This window comes from Nyctibius grandis, chromosome 10 (assembly GCF_013368605.1).
Source record: "Nyctibius grandis isolate bNycGra1 chromosome 10, bNycGra1.pri, whole genome shotgun sequence".
Classification (NCBI taxonomy): domain Eukaryota; kingdom Metazoa; phylum Chordata; class Aves; order Nyctibiiformes; family Nyctibiidae; genus Nyctibius; species Nyctibius grandis.
The window spans coordinates 15,645,814-15,661,785 of record NC_090667.1 but is presented as its reverse complement, the minus strand read 5'-3'; the positions used below and the strand labels follow the sequence as shown (position 1 = coordinate 15,661,785).

Here is a 15,972-nt window from a genome sequence, read left to right as displayed (position 1 = left end):
ATGTGTGTGCAGTGGGGAGGTGTGTGCGCTGCACCAGAGTTCGAGGGCAGGGCCTGGAATCGGGCTTCACAGTGTTCCTGCCTCTGCAGCCGCGTCAGGTCTGGTGGAACACCGTGATTTGAGGGTCACAGCATCTCTCATCGGTCACCTGTGACTCTGGCATTGCTGCTGGCACCCAAGGGAGGGCCAGGCACTGCCCCCCAGGCCAGCCTGAGCTGGTCTGTGCCTGGCTTGAATCAGGGCAAAATGCTGGCACTGGAGCTTTTATGCTGAGGTCAGTCTAGGGTTTGGCCCCCGGTCAGCACTGCTCCTTCCATGTTTGCATGCTAAGGGGGACGTGGTGCCTCTCCAGGGTGGACAGAGCTCTTGTGCATCCACTCCCCTGCTCTCTTGCTCTGTTTGTGGAGGTGACAGAAGCTACTCAAGCTGTAAATAGGTATAATTAACAGTGATGACATCCAGCCTGCACCCCTCTGCACCTGGGTGTATGGATGGTGGTGTGGGAGAGGGGACAGAGAACCTTGTGTTGACGGGTCAGTGCTGCAGCTTCCGCTGGGGTTTTTGGATAATGTTTTTACAGATGGACCCAAGTCCTCCACTGATGTTAGCAGGCTTTTGCTGCCAGAAGCAGCTGTGAATTTAAGGGAAATGGTTTGAAATGGTTTATTTTCATGAAATAAGTAGAGGTGAAATGTTTGCCTTTAATGTGTTAGACAAGTCCAAAGGTGGGGCACTGGAAATGATCTTTACTTGCATCAGGTAACGACTACAGGTTTCATGGTCGTGTTCCCAGGGGCTACTGAATGGTGACTGGTAATTCTCGGACAAGAGGCCAGTTCTGGGGCCGGTGGCATCAGTGTTTGTACTGGACCAAAGCTGGAGGTGAGCGCAGGAGGCCCCAGGGGCTGAGCATCGCTGAGAGGGTGAACGTCCCAGCCAGCGCTCAGCACTTGCACAAGTCTCATGGTGCAAGCACCAGCCACCTTCACGTGGAGAGAAGGTGTAAGGCAGCTGGGGGAACCTCGGGCAGGTCGTTCAGCTCCTGACAGCGTGAAACAGGCACAGCCTGGAGGAGAGAGGCTGACTTCATTATGGCTGTGGAGCTCATAGTTAATGGCAGTGATGTCCCAGCCCACCAGACACTGCCCTTCCAGGCAGGGGACGGTTTGTGCTGCCTGCCCTGCAGCAGAAATCACAACAGCAGCCAACCCACCCCCAGCCCGGACATGCATCCTTCTGGGAGCAACAGCAGCAGCCCCAGCCTCGCCTCGTAGTTGCTGAGCTGTGCAGCCCGCCGAATGGGGGAGTTAAGCCTCGTTAAATAAAGCTTTATTTAGTCCCTGGGTTAGCTTTTCAGTCGAGTCAGCTCTGAGCCAGTGGGCTGGAGCCAGGAGCAGGGGCACAGCTGGGGGCAGGGGCTGTGGGGTTACTTGTGTTCAGGTTTTGTTCCCAGCCACAGCCGTGGTGTGTTTCAGGATCGTCCGGCTCCTTTCCTGGAGAAGCAGCAGACAGTCACCCCCTTTCCTGCCTCACGAGGTCTGTGTCTTAGAGCCTGTTGTTGAGGTGACCTATTCTGGGGGCGCTGGGTGATGCAGTGGAAGGCAAGGTCAAAGAAACACCCATAATACATGTTTTTCAGCAATGTTACAATAATTTATAAAGGCATCAAAACAAATCCAACATCTATTAACAAGGTGATCGTGGAAACAATACTTAAATTACTAGGACATTGTGGTGAAGTTGAAGGCACTTTGAAACAAGATGGAGTAATAGCAAACACCACGCTGCCTTCTGCAGCATCCTCTTCACTTACACTGTGTCTGACGCCCAGCTCCACGGCTTCCTCCTTCTGTACTTTATACAGGGGACATTTGGAATCACCCTCTTGATCTACAGAAATATTTCCTGTTCCCTACCAGGCACAGATTCTGCACGTTGATTGGAAAGAGACAAAAATTCCTCAGGTTTTTCTGTTCCTTTGGGTCAGACAGGGCCAGTGACTAATTTTCCGCAGGCACCTTTCTGACTCCTGAATTATTTTGCTCTCAGCATTCAGTAGGAACAACAGGGGAAAAAAAGCCAACGAGCCCAGCTGGCCGCACACTGCTGCTGTCGAGGTCCACAGGGGTATTTATCAACCACAGCGTGTGCCAGGGAGGCTTTTGTGACGCTGGGATCCGAAGCTATTCGTGTGTAATAGGCTCTGCTCACAGGCCCTGCTCCAGCCTGCCTTCAGCTCGCAGCCAGAGGAAGCGAAGTCACTCTGTGTGTAAACAACTACATCATCTAGCAAGGAACGATTCTACGCTGCAGTAATAGCAAACTAGGAAGGAGGCAGCCCTAAGAAAAGCACTGCTTCGGACACGGAGGGGCACTTACCTGCAGTCAGCTTGCTACAAGGAATTAAACATTCATTCTAGGGAGCATTTTTATAGGAGGGAGTTTCTCTGGCCCCATAAAAGGTACAGTAAAAGAGCGTAAGAGGAAAGATCTCTTTGAATGCAGCCTGGTCTGAGGAAGGTCTGTCATTTCTACTGCTGCTTAACAACCTTCTAAAAAAGGAGGGGCTGGCTTTGGGTGGAGGTCCCAAGTAGGAACCATAGGTCAAACCAACATAGAATTCGGTAACAAAGCCGACTGCTTTGGCTTCGGTTCTTTTATTCCAAACTTTCATTTTATCAAGTCCTAAAACCAGGGAACCCAAGCTGAGGAAGGGGATGAAAATTAAAAATTCCTTATCATCTCTGGCAACTGTGACAGATGCGCTCGACTCCCTAACCCAGCTCTCGGGGGTCTGGTACAGGCTCCAAAGGAGGTAAAGGCCGGAGCCGTAACCAGGCCAAGAACTTCTCCAGTCCCACTCTGTTCTGTGAAGGAGCAGCGACACAGGGAGCAGCGATGCGGATGAGCTTGGAGCACTGATCATGTGATGATTAACACGTGAATAGCAGGTGGCTTTTCCACAACTCATTTACCAAGGAACAAAGTAAGTTGTGGGTACGAGGAGTCCCACCCCTACCTTTTCCATCACGTGTAGTTTGACTACAAGCCAACCAGTTTTTATTCCATAAATACGACAGCATAAGGGAGCTGCCTTTGAGCTCTCCCTGCTCCGCAGCTGGCCGCGTGGTGGTGATCTCCCCTTGAGCTGCGACACCTCAAGGTTGCTCCTCAAGGCTGAGAGACCTCTCCCCAACTGCAGATCTTCGGTAAGCGACCGACATCACACGTAACCTTGTAGTACGGTAACTTTGATGTGTGTCTTGGTAGTTTTGAATCGTTATATCCTTTGTGCAGTAAGAGTGAACTTTAACAAAGTTCAATGGCAAAGTCACACTTTTACAACATGATATTTCAATGAAACCACTTCTGCTGATACCTTCCACAGTTCTTTAAGTGGCCTAAATCGCCCATTCGCAAAAAATTCGCAGAGCTGGCAGGATCCTGCATCAGGATTCGTGATGGCTACATGGTGATAGGACCTTCGTCCAAGTGAACACAGCTCCACCATGCTAACCCAGCAGCTCTTCAGCTGTCAGCTGAGACTTACAATTGGTTTTTTAATGTATAAACACATTCATTAGGCTTCAGTAACCTAAAAATATTGACTGGGGGCTATAGGAACTGCTTAATTGGGGCTGCAACCTTATAGTTTTATTAGTGGCTTTTAAAAGCATGTATAAAATGACTCAATATCCAGGACTGGCAGTCAGAGCAGTAGCAGAGCTGTATTAAACTAGTAGGGGAAATCAGACAGTCACACCTGTTCTGACCTCTTCAAAATATTAAATGGAAAGCAGAGCTCTGAAATTGAGGAAAGCACCTCAAAGGCAATTTGGAGAGAAACACTGGAAAAAGCTTTCTCTGCAACACCAATTCTAAAGAGCTTGAATGAGCCCAGGAAGCTACAACAACTGTTGGGTTTAACCATTACTTTGAATCCAACAACGCGATTTGTTGATGGCCTCAGCACAGTAAAGACATTTTCTCCAACAAGGAAGGTAAAAGTCTTCCATGGCAATATGCTGTGTAGCAAGAGTCCAGCATTCCCTTGGCTTATCTGTCCCACGTTTAGCTTTGTGTGATGGCCAGCTGGTATCGAGTACCTGAAGCTGTTGTGTGGTTGGTTTGTGCTTTCACACCAGGCTTCCCGGCCAGGACACCACAGTCAGCGTGACCTTGTTCCTTTGCTCCTTCAGCATGGGGATCAGTTCCGAGTTGCTCATGCCTATCGCTGGCACTCCGTTTACTGCCACTATTTCATCTCCACACCTACTCAGAAGACAGGAAACATGCTTGTCAGGATTTATTTAATTATTCCAAACACTGCACCCTAGGACCCCCAAGGTCCCCCCACCACGGCTCTGGCCCAGCTCTGTTCTTTCCCACTGTTTCCAGGGGAGCAAAGCCCAGCTCCCTACACCAAACCTATGTCCCCTGCAAGACAGCAGCCTCAGCCCCTCAGCCTGCCGCACGCTTGCTGAGGAGCCAGCTCTGTTGGCTCGCAGAGATAACGCTGTGAGGGAGCTCTGGGGGGTTCTCCAGCTCCACTGTTCGCTCCCCCACTCGCTGCGATTGTAACAAACAGGTCAGCAAAGCTCGTTTTAAGTTTCCTGCACAGGAGGACTTTTGTTGCTTCCACTGGGATACTTTTCCTAATCCAGGAGGTGTTATCCTCTGGAACCTCCTAGATTTCTCTCAAACATCCCCTTTCTACTTCTACCTAATGACTCAAATAAAACCTTTACAGCCTTTTAAAGCGTAACTGTTAATTCCTTGTCGTTGCACCTTTATAGAGAAAGCAAAGCACTTATTAATATCGGACTTAGTGTTACCAAAGTTGTGACAAACTATTAACTGCAGAAATTTCTGAGCGTCTAAGAATTAGAAGTCAGTAACTTCTAACTGAGCTCGTTAAAAGGGCAAAAGCCCCTCAGTAAAACGGTGCACACTGAGGTAAGCACCGCCAGTGTTCCTGACACAAACACCAGCGACCCACGGGGTAGCTCATACGTACCTCAGCTTCCTGTCCCGGAAGGCAGGAGTCCCGGGCACGATGGTTTTGATGAAGAATGGCTGGTTTCCTTTGCTTTCCTCAAAGCCTCCGACAATGCTGAAGCCCCAGCTTTCCAGGTTACCTTTACTAAGGACAATATCCTGACAGCAGTGAAGGTAGCTGTGAAGACAGGCACAATCAAAAGCAGAGACAGCTTAGGAGTGTGTCTCAAGGCAAACTGCCTAACCAGAAGATGATGTTTTCCCTTGTGGAAAGCGCAGCTCTGTAACAGCCTCATATTTTCTTTTTTTAAGGACTTGAGGCAACCCCGTTGCATGGCATGTTACAGGGATAATTCTCAAATCTGAAGATGCCAGTCCTTGAGAAATCTTTTCTCAGTATTGTCAGTGCTAGTTTAAGAGTTAACAGAAAATTACCATTCTCTAAAGATGAAAGATTAATAACTTCCTGAATTCTACTACTGAACATGCACAGTACTAGTGACAAAAACAAATTAATCGTGAACAGCAGTTACACCCATGTAATTAATGAGAATCGAGCTGGTTTTAATTCCATCTGTATAGTGCATGCTTGGTACAATGAAGGCATTCAGCAGCTGTGTATCACTGATGGAAAGCAAACATGTGAGGTATGGCAGCCTTTCTTCTACTAACTACCAAATCAGAACATGAAAGGTCTTTCCTGCAGGACCTACACCCAGGATTGCTGTGGACAGTAAGATACTGGAGAGAGATCACAGGCTGCTGGTTTTGAATGCCAGCCCCTGAGGTATGTCCTCTCGGTAAGCCTGGGGTGTGCTGCACTGCCAGGGCTGCCTTGGAGAATGGGACAGGTAAGTGCTAACAGCACTTGCTCCTTGAGTTTGTGGGACAAGGACCTGCAAAGCCTTTGCGAGGCATCTGAAGAGGTGTGGCAGGGGCGCAGGCAGCTCGGGTGCTCTGGCTCACAGTCAGGTTACGTTCTGGCACCGAGGTGCTGCCAGAGCTACCCTGTGTGAAACTGCCGCTGATCGCCCCACGGAGGTATTCCAGCAGCTAAACTTTTCCTAATAAACGTTTTTTGCCTCAAGGGCTTGGCTTGAGCAGTTTGCAGATGAGTTTCAGATTTCAAAAGCCTGCTCAGTCAACTTCTCACTAGGAGAAAGATCCAATTATCTACTTCTAAACTGTAATTTACTTTTGTATGAGTTCTTCACACATAAACGCTGGAAGACCCAGCTCTAGCTTAGTGATGCCTCCATGGTTTTCTTCTACTGGTCCCTGTAGCAGAAAATGTGGTGAAGCTGCAAGCCACTAGACGTCCAAATAAACTGGAAAAGGAAGAAGAGAGAAAGTACAGCCAGGCTTTTCCTTGCTATACTTCACTGCAGGAGCACCCATGAGGGACAAACACCAGCCAGCATCTGAGGGTTTGCACTCAGGTTTGGGCTGTCCAGGTGCAGCTCAGGGCTGGTTCACGCTGGGCCTGCACAGAGCAGACAGGCTGATTCCCCGGGAGAGCAGAGGAAACTGGTAGGACGGTGCTGAGTACAAGCCAAGTTACAGTTGCCTGAGACACAAAAGCAACCTTCCTTGGGCTGTTTTGTTTAGCATTTACAGGCTGCTAAGTAACACACGGGTAACGTAACAGAGGCTTTGTTAGTATTTCTTCTTTCAGGTGCCTCAAGAAACAAGGCTGTAAATAATCCGGGCTTTCCACAGAAGGGTTTGGCATTACTGTTCCACACGCATCTCCTGCACGATCCTCCTCCAGTCAGCTGGAATGCCAACAGACTCTACCTTTCTCCTCTGAGTGTATTTTGATGAAACTGCACCAGTGAGCGAACCAGAGGATCACCTCTCCAGGGAGGAGATAGAAATTCAAGATTTCAAAGCCCCAACCCTGTCACCTGGAACTTACCACATTGCTGCTCAGATCTGTGCTAAGTCTATGGTCCAAAGCTTTGCAGCAGGAAAACTCAACTATTCAGAATAATTTCTGCTTCATGCTAAAGATGACACAATTACAACAGCCAAAAAGAATTGGACTGAAAGAATGCCTGCCCCTAATTGAGATGATCAGATTAGAGACTCTAAAGCAGCACAGGTATCCATTGGCTTCTGTTAGCAATACAGAAAGAACCACAGAGTGATTTCAGTTAATGATATCTTAGCAGGGTCTGTATCTATGTTGACTCTCTGTCAACTCAGTGCCTCAGATGCCAGAATCTATACTTCTCATTTTCTGTGTTAGTCGTCTTTGAAAAAAAAGGGTTTCAGGAACTTCTGAAATACAGTTACTGTCCGACAGAAGTGGGGGAATGATGGGTCACACCGTAAAAAGCAGTGGAAGTTTCTTATGCATTTCTTAGACTCATCTCCTTGACAAATGAGGCTTTCCACTGGCTTAGAGCTAAATGAGAATACCAGTAATGCTTCCAAGTCAACCAACAAAGCAATTAATGTCTAGTGTTTGAGTGAAAGTCAGCTCTGTGATGGAACAGATCTCTGTACAGTCACCGAACAAACATACCTAGGCAAGCCGAGCCATGTGATCCAGAGGGGAGACCAGCTGAACCCTTGCTCCTTCACGTCCGGAGATGGCTCTGGTGAGTTCAGTGACAGGATTTCCAAGGCTTTCAGTACAACTGAGTGGGAAGCCGCGTTAGATTTCAGTGCTGAGACAGCTTCGTAGTAGTTCAGGTGAGTCAAATCAATGCCATTTATGCTCAAAAGTACATCTCCTGTTGATTAAATAAGATAGGATTATTACAGACCTTTTGCTGTGAAGCCCATTTCTGCCTCGAGGTCTCACATGGAACCCTGTTTCCAGCCTCGCTTTAGTTTCCAAGTCCACCTTTCACTGAAAAACCACCCCAGTTTCTAAAGGATAAAGGATCTAAGACCCTCCTTACCTCGCTTGACTCTGCCATCCCTGAAGAGGCATCCAATGGGCTGCACACTCGTTACATATATAGGGAGCTTGTTTTTGTTGTCCCTTCCACCTCCGATTGTTATTCCTAAAGATTCCTTTGGTTCCTTTTTTATTGCAACTGTCTTTTCATGACTTACGTATCCCTGAGGTAAATCCTACAAAGGAATGACAGTACAAAATGCAGCTTCATTAAGGCAATTAACATGAGAAGCCCAGATCTGGAAGAAAATAACAGAATATCCTGTATCTTTAATCCAGAACATTTCAGCAGTGTTGCTGGATGGTGAAGTCAAAGAATAACCAGCGCTTTTGCAGTTATTTACAGAACTTACCTTCTGGTAGTTAGATTTTCGTCTGTAGTGGTTCTGGTCTAGTCGCCTCCGATGGTGCACTGGGCTCCCTCCATTGCTGCTGCTGCTGCTGCTATTGGAGGTGCTGCCATCTTCCACTGAGTCCGACAGCTGGACGCCTGGCTGCCTCAGGACGACAAAGTTCACTCTCGAGTCACTGCTCTGCCAGGAGAAACAAAAAGAGTGTAAATAAAATAGCTAGAAAAATAAATTAGAAATTAGGGATGGCCCCTGTCATTTTCTGGGGGAGAGAGAGGAGTTGGTTTCTACAAAGGGTCTGAAACGGGGCTGTGCAGCGTGATGCCATGTTTTTTGTGAAGAGGCACAGAATCCTGTGGTGAAAAGAAAAAAGGAATTAGCACATGGTATTCAGAAGGAACAGGAATAGAGGCAGGCTTCACTGCTGCCTCCCTCCCCTACGAATGCCAAACAAGAGAAAGTGGAAAGGGACGATTAAATCCTCCACTTCAGTACAAATAACCACAATAGCACATTGTGTTGGGATACAAAGTGAACAGAGGTGGAACGCTGACCGCTCCACACCGATGGATGACCACGATACAAGTACTGGATGCTTTTTCTTTTATTGTAAAGAAACTCCTTAAAGCTCTTTCCCTCCCAGCTTATGTACCACGCCTGCTGTTCAACATCTCCCAGCCTTTTTTTTCCCAGAGTACCTGAAGACGTGACCTTTTGTCTAAGATTGCTGCCAATTAAACACTTAACCAGCTGTACGGCTGGCCTTGGCAGAACTACAGGGAAAGTATTCACTATTGTTACAGCTCTTCTCATTTGGTTTGTTCTTTCAGATAATTTGACAAAACCTTATTGTGAAGGACTCCATCGGGGTAAGGCCTATGTGCTTACTTGGGACATTTCCTGCAACGGATGAGAGGAGTACGGTTGCTGCTCTCACTTCTTGACATGGGACCCTGTTCCCCTGGTGCCAAGCACCCTGGCAGCAGGGAATTCCCTGGCCTCTGAAGAGGGACTGCATCAACAGTTTGGGGTTTTTTTCTTTTTAGACAAGTACTGTTTTCTGAAACAGAATTTAAAAGCCTCTTGCCTCCAAAGTCACTTCAGATAGAGCAATTTTTTTTCCAGACAAGTTGGCACACATCTATGTCTGCATAAAATATATGGCAAACATCACATCATAAGATGGGGATTTGCCCTCCCCTTCAACCAGGAGTACCAGGCTATGTACAGTACATATGGCTGTGCATATATATATATATATATATATGTAAATGGTACTTCACAATACAGGTAGAAGGACTCTTTTTTGCAATGGTTTGCAATCAAAAATAAAACTACATTTAACCAAGAATTTGAATTTTAGCCCTCAGAAGAACAGATAATGTTTGGAAGACTGTCACAGTTTTACACAAACATCACTTCAAAAGGAATTCAAACCTACTGAAGCTGGTTCTGAGACTTTGGTTACTGATTTCAGTGGGATCAAGAGAGAGTTCCTCATATGAGAGTTATGCTTGCACATTATGACAGAAATACAGCAGCACTTAATGGGATGCAAACAAAATTCTAAGAGGCCATAGAATGGAATCAGATCTATAACATAAAAAAGGATCTCAGTACTGGAACTCTGCTTTTTCTCTTCTTTTCTCCCATGCCACTGCACTCCTCTGCTGATTACCAGGAAGAGAGCTGGCTCTCCCTCACTCTGCTGACCTCAGATCCTTTCCGGGATATAAACAGTATGTGATGAGATGTATTGTGTCAGGATCTGATCTTTAGATAAAAACAGAAACTGGAGGTCATCGCCTAGGGAGATAAAGAATTTAAACTGATCAACACGGTATCTGCTGCACACGTAGCAATCCTTAATCCTTAACCAAAATTAGTCGCCCACTCCCTTCACCAAAACATTTGGCACACTTCAAGAGGAGCACAGGGAAAGACCACCTCTCTTCTACCCATTTAGTATTTTAGGATGTTTTTAGCCTGAGGTGCCTCATGATGTTTTCTAGGCTCCCTTCCCAAATACAGGTGAAATGGGGAGAGAGGGCTTCAAATCAGTCAAAAAGGTTCTGTTCTGTGCTGCCAGCCTATCACACCTCCCGACAAACACCTTCAGTTTGACTGAAGCACGAGAGGCTGTCCTAATTTCTCCTTGTCTCTGCTGCATGCAGCTACACAGTGCATAGAAATATTCACTCGACAAGAAAGGATCCAAACACCACACCACAAAGGAGATCCAGTTGCCTTAGCTGAACTAAAGGGCCATGAGCAACTGCCTCACTTCAGACTTGTCAGAGATGACTCACGATGGATTCCCGCTCTTCATGTTTATCTTCACTTGGAAGCAGTGCTTACCACACATCTGCAGGGAAGTCACTTTCCCAAAGAGATATTTCAGGGAATGCAGTTTGCTCTGGTGTGTTCTGTTAGCCCTTGGGTCAGAACAGGAGCCCTGCCATCAACGCAGACAGCGGCAGAGTCATTAGCCATACAACCTCACCATGTCATAAATTACCTGGATTATCTGTGCAGCAGCCTCCGGTGTTCCTTGCCTCAAATCCTGGCCATTTATTGACAGGACTCTGTCATTCCGACTCAGCTTTCCATTTTTGGCTGCCAAGCCTCCCTCTAACAGATCTAGAATAAAAATCCCTGCCTCATCTGTCTTCCTGATCAGTTTGATTCCCAAGGGTTCGGATCGGTCTCTCTTGATCAAGGTAACGTGGATCACTTCCCGATTTGTGGCAGAAGTAGAATCCTGCTGTGCAGTCCTATTGGAAAAACCCTTCTCCTGCAGGACCATGAGGTGGAGAACAGGACCTGGGTGGCGCAGGAAGGAGACAGCTTGGCAGTGAGTCACACTGCTGATGTTGACGCCATTCACCTAGAAAGACAAACAAACCAGAGTCACTAATCAGAACCCACATAATTTAGGCACTGTCCGCAGTGCAGATCATCACAAAGTTGGAGATAGGACGTAGAACTCCCTGTGCAAAGCTGTGACTGAAGCAGCTGCTTCTGATGCACATGAGAGAGCAGTTTTCTAAAAAAGGCGGCAGAAGAAAGCAGATGAAATTAGACCATAACTGATGGTGAATAGCTGAGGACAGCGACAAGACAGAACAACTCACATAACTAATAACTCTGAAACTGCAAAATATTAAATCATTACATCCACCCCACGGCAATGCAGAACTGATTTCCCTGAACTTCCAGCGTTCAATACACACTTGGAGGAGCAGACTCCAACTGGAGACTACTCATCCTTACTTTTAAGTTGAGGAGTGGTCCATAGTCTACAAGCGTCTGGAATCATCAGTCTAATCATGCTTTTACCAAGGTAACTCTGAGAAGCTACTTTTTGCTTTGTCTGTTGTCAAATAAAACTCTGTGTGGGCTTCTTTTAGGTTGGTAATAGGGCTACTAAGTGTGGGGACCTGTCTTATTTACAGCCCAGTCAAGACCGAGACAGGTACAATTCAACTAGATAAAAGAGAAGTTACTCTGTTGGCCTAAGAAACCAACTCTGAGATCGTATCGGCCCCTTGTGCATGTGGGGCTGCCAGGCTGTACTGAAGTCCACAGTCCAACAGCATAATTAGGTCTTTACGGCTTGTTAAATGATTGGGCAGCCACAGCCAGGAGGTGCTAACAGTTCTCACTGCATGTAGGCTTCACTCCTGCATACAAGCTTCTGTTGCCTTGATCAGCCCACTGCCACGCAGCGTGATTAATCTGGAAACTAAATCTGTCCATGGCTCAGCATGGTATGAGGTTGGTGCTCTTTATTACTCACATTACATATCTGATGCTTACTTCAAGTCATAAGGTCTTAAACTTTGGACCTGCCCATTGAGAATATGCAGCTTAAGCAACATAGTAGAGCAAGCAATTATAAGACTTCCTAACTAGAGCAGAGTCCTTTGGAGACAAATGGTGCTACTGGGTGAAATTTATCGGATAGAAATCTTTTTACTTTATCCAAAATGGTCTAAATTGCAAAAAGCTATCAAATACGCAAGGTAAATATGAGCATGACTGGAAGGAACTTCAAAAGTCTTCTTCTCAGTCCCAGCACAATGCTACTGACACACAAGTCTGATCAGTGCTTTAAAACCCTGGGCTGTAGAGATTTCCCAGTTTTTCTAGGCAACTCTCCTCTGCCAGCCCTCATCTCAAGTCAAGAGGAGCAGTGGGACTACAGCGGGGTTTTACATACCTCAAGAATATGGTCCCCAGGTGCTATTCTTCCATCTGCAGCAATGACTGAATCCTGCAAGACCTCCTGAACAACAATGTTTCCTAGTGGGGTGTCTTTACCCCCAACTATCCTCATCCCCAGCTCTTCCTCTGGGTCTTCTCGGTGAATTTCAATTGTGGTCGTTTCAGCCACAAGACTAGTTCTCTGAGGAAGGTCTGATTGTGGAAAGCGAAGAGGAAAAACAACACATTAATAGAATTTTCCTTCACATAGCACCACAAGATTTGTAGCACTGGCAGGTTGAGTTCACAGCAGCATCTGGAGGGAAAGCAGCTACCAGGAGAGGAAAAATTGGGTCAGAATAAAAGCTTAAAAAAGCCCCTGTTTCTTTACAGGTTCTCCAGGATGTTTCCCATCTTCTCCCAGCTTATGGCAAGTTTAAACTCTCTCATTATTTCTTGAGTTTTATTAAAGGGCATTCCGTATGTTTCACTTATCATTTAGAGATTTATTTTTCTACTGTGACAGCCGGCCTACCAGAAGCGCACACAAAACAAATACCGAATTCCACGATGGCCATTAGAAAAGGGGACTAATGAGCTGTAATTACTGATCTGCCATTGCAGTGACTTTACCACAGGCAGCTCACTCCAACTTCCCTCCTCTAATTTCCTGTCCTACTCTTTTCCCATCCCCCCTGTAAAACAGGAGTCATGTTTACCTATTTCATAGCATACTGAAGACTAAGCAATGCTTCTCCAACACTTTGAAGATGAAAGTTGTTGTTAGCCAGTCATATTAAATCTACCAGCACTGCAACATTGAGGCAGGCCCAACACTCTAATGAAGCCAAGCGCACTGCGGGTCAGGGTGAAGCGCAGTTGTCACACACGAGATGCAAAACCTGCCCCAAGTGTGCTTCGGGAAAAAGCCAAGAGGAGTCAACTGACCTGTGTATTAACTCTGGCACAGGCACGGCAGTTGCCAGCTCCAGCGTCTGCACGCTTGGAAACAGAGACTAACTTTGAAACAAGGCACAGAGATTTCCACGCTGCTGCCTTCTAGCAGGGGCTGAGACAAGAGGTTCTATACTGGAGATGGTTGCTTTTATCTGCAAGAGTTTCATAACTGACTAGTAATCCAAAAACTAAGTTACACTATACACACACACTTCCTGCACACCATTAGGGAGGTAGTGACCACTCCAGAAAAGCAACTGTATATTTAACTTTCTTAACAAGATTAAGAAGCTGGAACATTTCCTAGTTACTAATCATTTGGCTTCTGCAAGTGCTTTAGGTGCTGCATGTTCCCACTGACAGGGCCTGCCTTTGTTTCTGCAAAGAATACTGCAAATATTGACTGCAGTCTAACAGAGATTCTCTGAATTGTTTTGCACTGACAGTTTTGTGCTTGTGAGCAGATCCTGCCACACCTGACGCACATGAATGCATCTCCTTTCTGCTCAAGGACAAGCTGAGGAAAGAGATCACTCCAATGGCTACTAATGGCTGAATAGCACTGAGGATATCTAAGAATGTTGGGGTTTGTCTGAGATAATTACCTCATTTTTATATCATAAAAGGTAATGACATAATTACATTTCTGTATCAAACTCTCACCTTCTTCAGTCTCCTCAAAAGCTGGATTAACCAGTCCTGGCTCTGCAGTCCCTAGTGATACCACAGCAGCTCCAGAGCTTTCTGCCACAAGTGACGATCCTCCACTTGGTACCTCTGGATCCTTGAGTGTGTTTGTCTCCACCTTGGCAGGAGGATCATCCTTCCCTTTGGGAATGGGATTCTTTTTCCGCTGTAGTTCAGATTTGTATTTCTTGAAACCAGGACACCTAGAGAGAGAGTGTCAGTGAGTCTTAAGTGGCTAGGCTCTGCCTGCGTGGTTAACCCAGCACACGCAAGCTCTGACTGACAAAGGTATGTGAAGAAGCACGTTCAAGATCTCATCAGCTGCAAAGCTTGTATCACAGATGCTAAAATTTATTCTCATTTGACCTTCAGCTTCTGCTTGTACTAGTGTCAGCTTAAGAGGAAGCTTGTTATTACTTTCGAAATTATTAAGCAGGTTATTTTAAAAAGGAGAACGTAATAGGAACGGGAGTCTCCCTTGCCAAATATTTGCCTGGCAAACACTCAGCAGAGAAAACCATACCTCTTAAAATACAAGCAAATACTTACCTCTGTCCTTTTAGTGATGACTATGAACTGTATCTTTATGCAAAGGAGGTGGCTGAAGTTTCAAGCTCAGCCTTGAACTAGGTTTTGTTTTTAATAAACCAGTAACATGCAAGAGCAGCAAGTGAGGCTTGCTTATTTTTTTTTGCTGAATGAGACCTGACTCTCAGAGGGCACTCCGCCTCCAGTCCACGCAGGTGACACTCTGCTTGGATGGGAGCAATTTAGAGGAGCTTATAATCCCACTGACTGCTCCCCACAGGAGCTTCAAGAATTCTGCATTCAACAAAACACACTCTATGCGGCTACACCACAGCCAGCCTATCTCAGCAAAAAGGAGCGAGGAAAAACAAGCTCTTTTATCAAGAGGACTTATAAAAACGGTGGCAGGTGAGGAGGGTGATGAATGCAAAAGCATCACTTTCAGAGACATGAGTAGTATTGGGTGTTTACCAGAGTCACTTTTCAAATTAAACTTGACTATTTACATTCTGGCTAAACAAGTCTCATCCTGCTATTACTTCCTCTGGTTTACTCCTAGTCATTTATTCTCCAAACAGCAAAATGACCCTGAAACTTAAGGACAGAAGCTGATTGATCCACTTGTGCATGTGTCCCTTTTAGGATGTGGAGAAACAAATTCATTTTGCAAAGAGCAGAGAAATCCCCCAAGAAAACAAGTTTCTAGATGCTTGCTTCCTTAAGTCTCCTGCTTTCAGTTAATCTCACTTAAAACTAAAAAACAGGAACAATCCCAGTGTAATTTTTTTTCTCTCTTTTTTTTTTTTTTCATTTTTCAGTCTAACTGTGCTCACAGCCCAGAGGAAATAGCCTCAATTTTTAGAACACACCCTCTCCAAGGAAGACATAAAACTGTGAAATGTGTAAGAGAATGATACAGTTTCCAGACAGGTCTCTAAGGTAAACATTTAAGGGTGCCTCCCTTTTCTGTGTTTAGCTCCTGTGCCTGAGGGATTAACAAGTGACAGAAGTTTACTGATACCAGGGTAGATTTACAGAGCAGAGAGGAAGGCCCAGCCCTGGTACGGGCTGTGGCCCCAGCTGCACAACTGGGCAGCCCCGTCCCCATCGTCTAAGCATTCAGCCCTGCCTGGTAACAAGAAAGCAGTACAAAGAGCTAGTTCAAGAAAAAGGAGATTATAAACTTTCACAGATTGAGGGAAAGTGACACATGAACATCTTCCATCACTCCCCCTGGCTCTAACCCAAGCCCTCAGCTTGGTACTGCAGATGAGAGCCACAAGGATACGTCCTAGGCTGGAACTGCAAAGGTACCCTAAGCGTAACTGTTCCCTG

The 15,972-nt window shown here is 46.1% G+C and overlaps 1 protein-coding gene across 1 annotated transcript in view; it reads right to left on the bottom strand.

The window, feature by feature from the left end:
• Positions 1–1,687: 1,687 nt before the first annotated feature.
• LOC137667800 (ligand of Numb protein X 2-like) overlaps positions 1,688–15,972 on the bottom strand; it is a 28,300-nt gene continuing 14,015 nt past the window's right edge. The window contains exons 3-10 of the mRNA XM_068408895.1: positions 14,086–14,312; positions 12,482–12,678; positions 10,778–11,146; positions 8,263–8,442; positions 7,911–8,085; positions 7,529–7,739; positions 5,018–5,176; positions 1,688–4,272 (exon numbers count right to left, since the gene is read on the bottom strand). Of these exons, the coding sequence (XP_068264996.1) occupies positions 4,137–4,272; positions 5,018–5,176; positions 7,529–7,739; positions 7,911–8,085; positions 8,263–8,442; positions 10,778–11,146; positions 12,482–12,678; positions 14,086–14,312 (1,654 nt within the window). The 3' untranslated portion in view covers positions 1,688–4,136. The remainder of the gene's footprint in view (positions 4,273–5,017; positions 5,177–7,528; positions 7,740–7,910; positions 8,086–8,262; positions 8,443–10,777; positions 11,147–12,481; positions 12,679–14,085; positions 14,313–15,972) is intronic.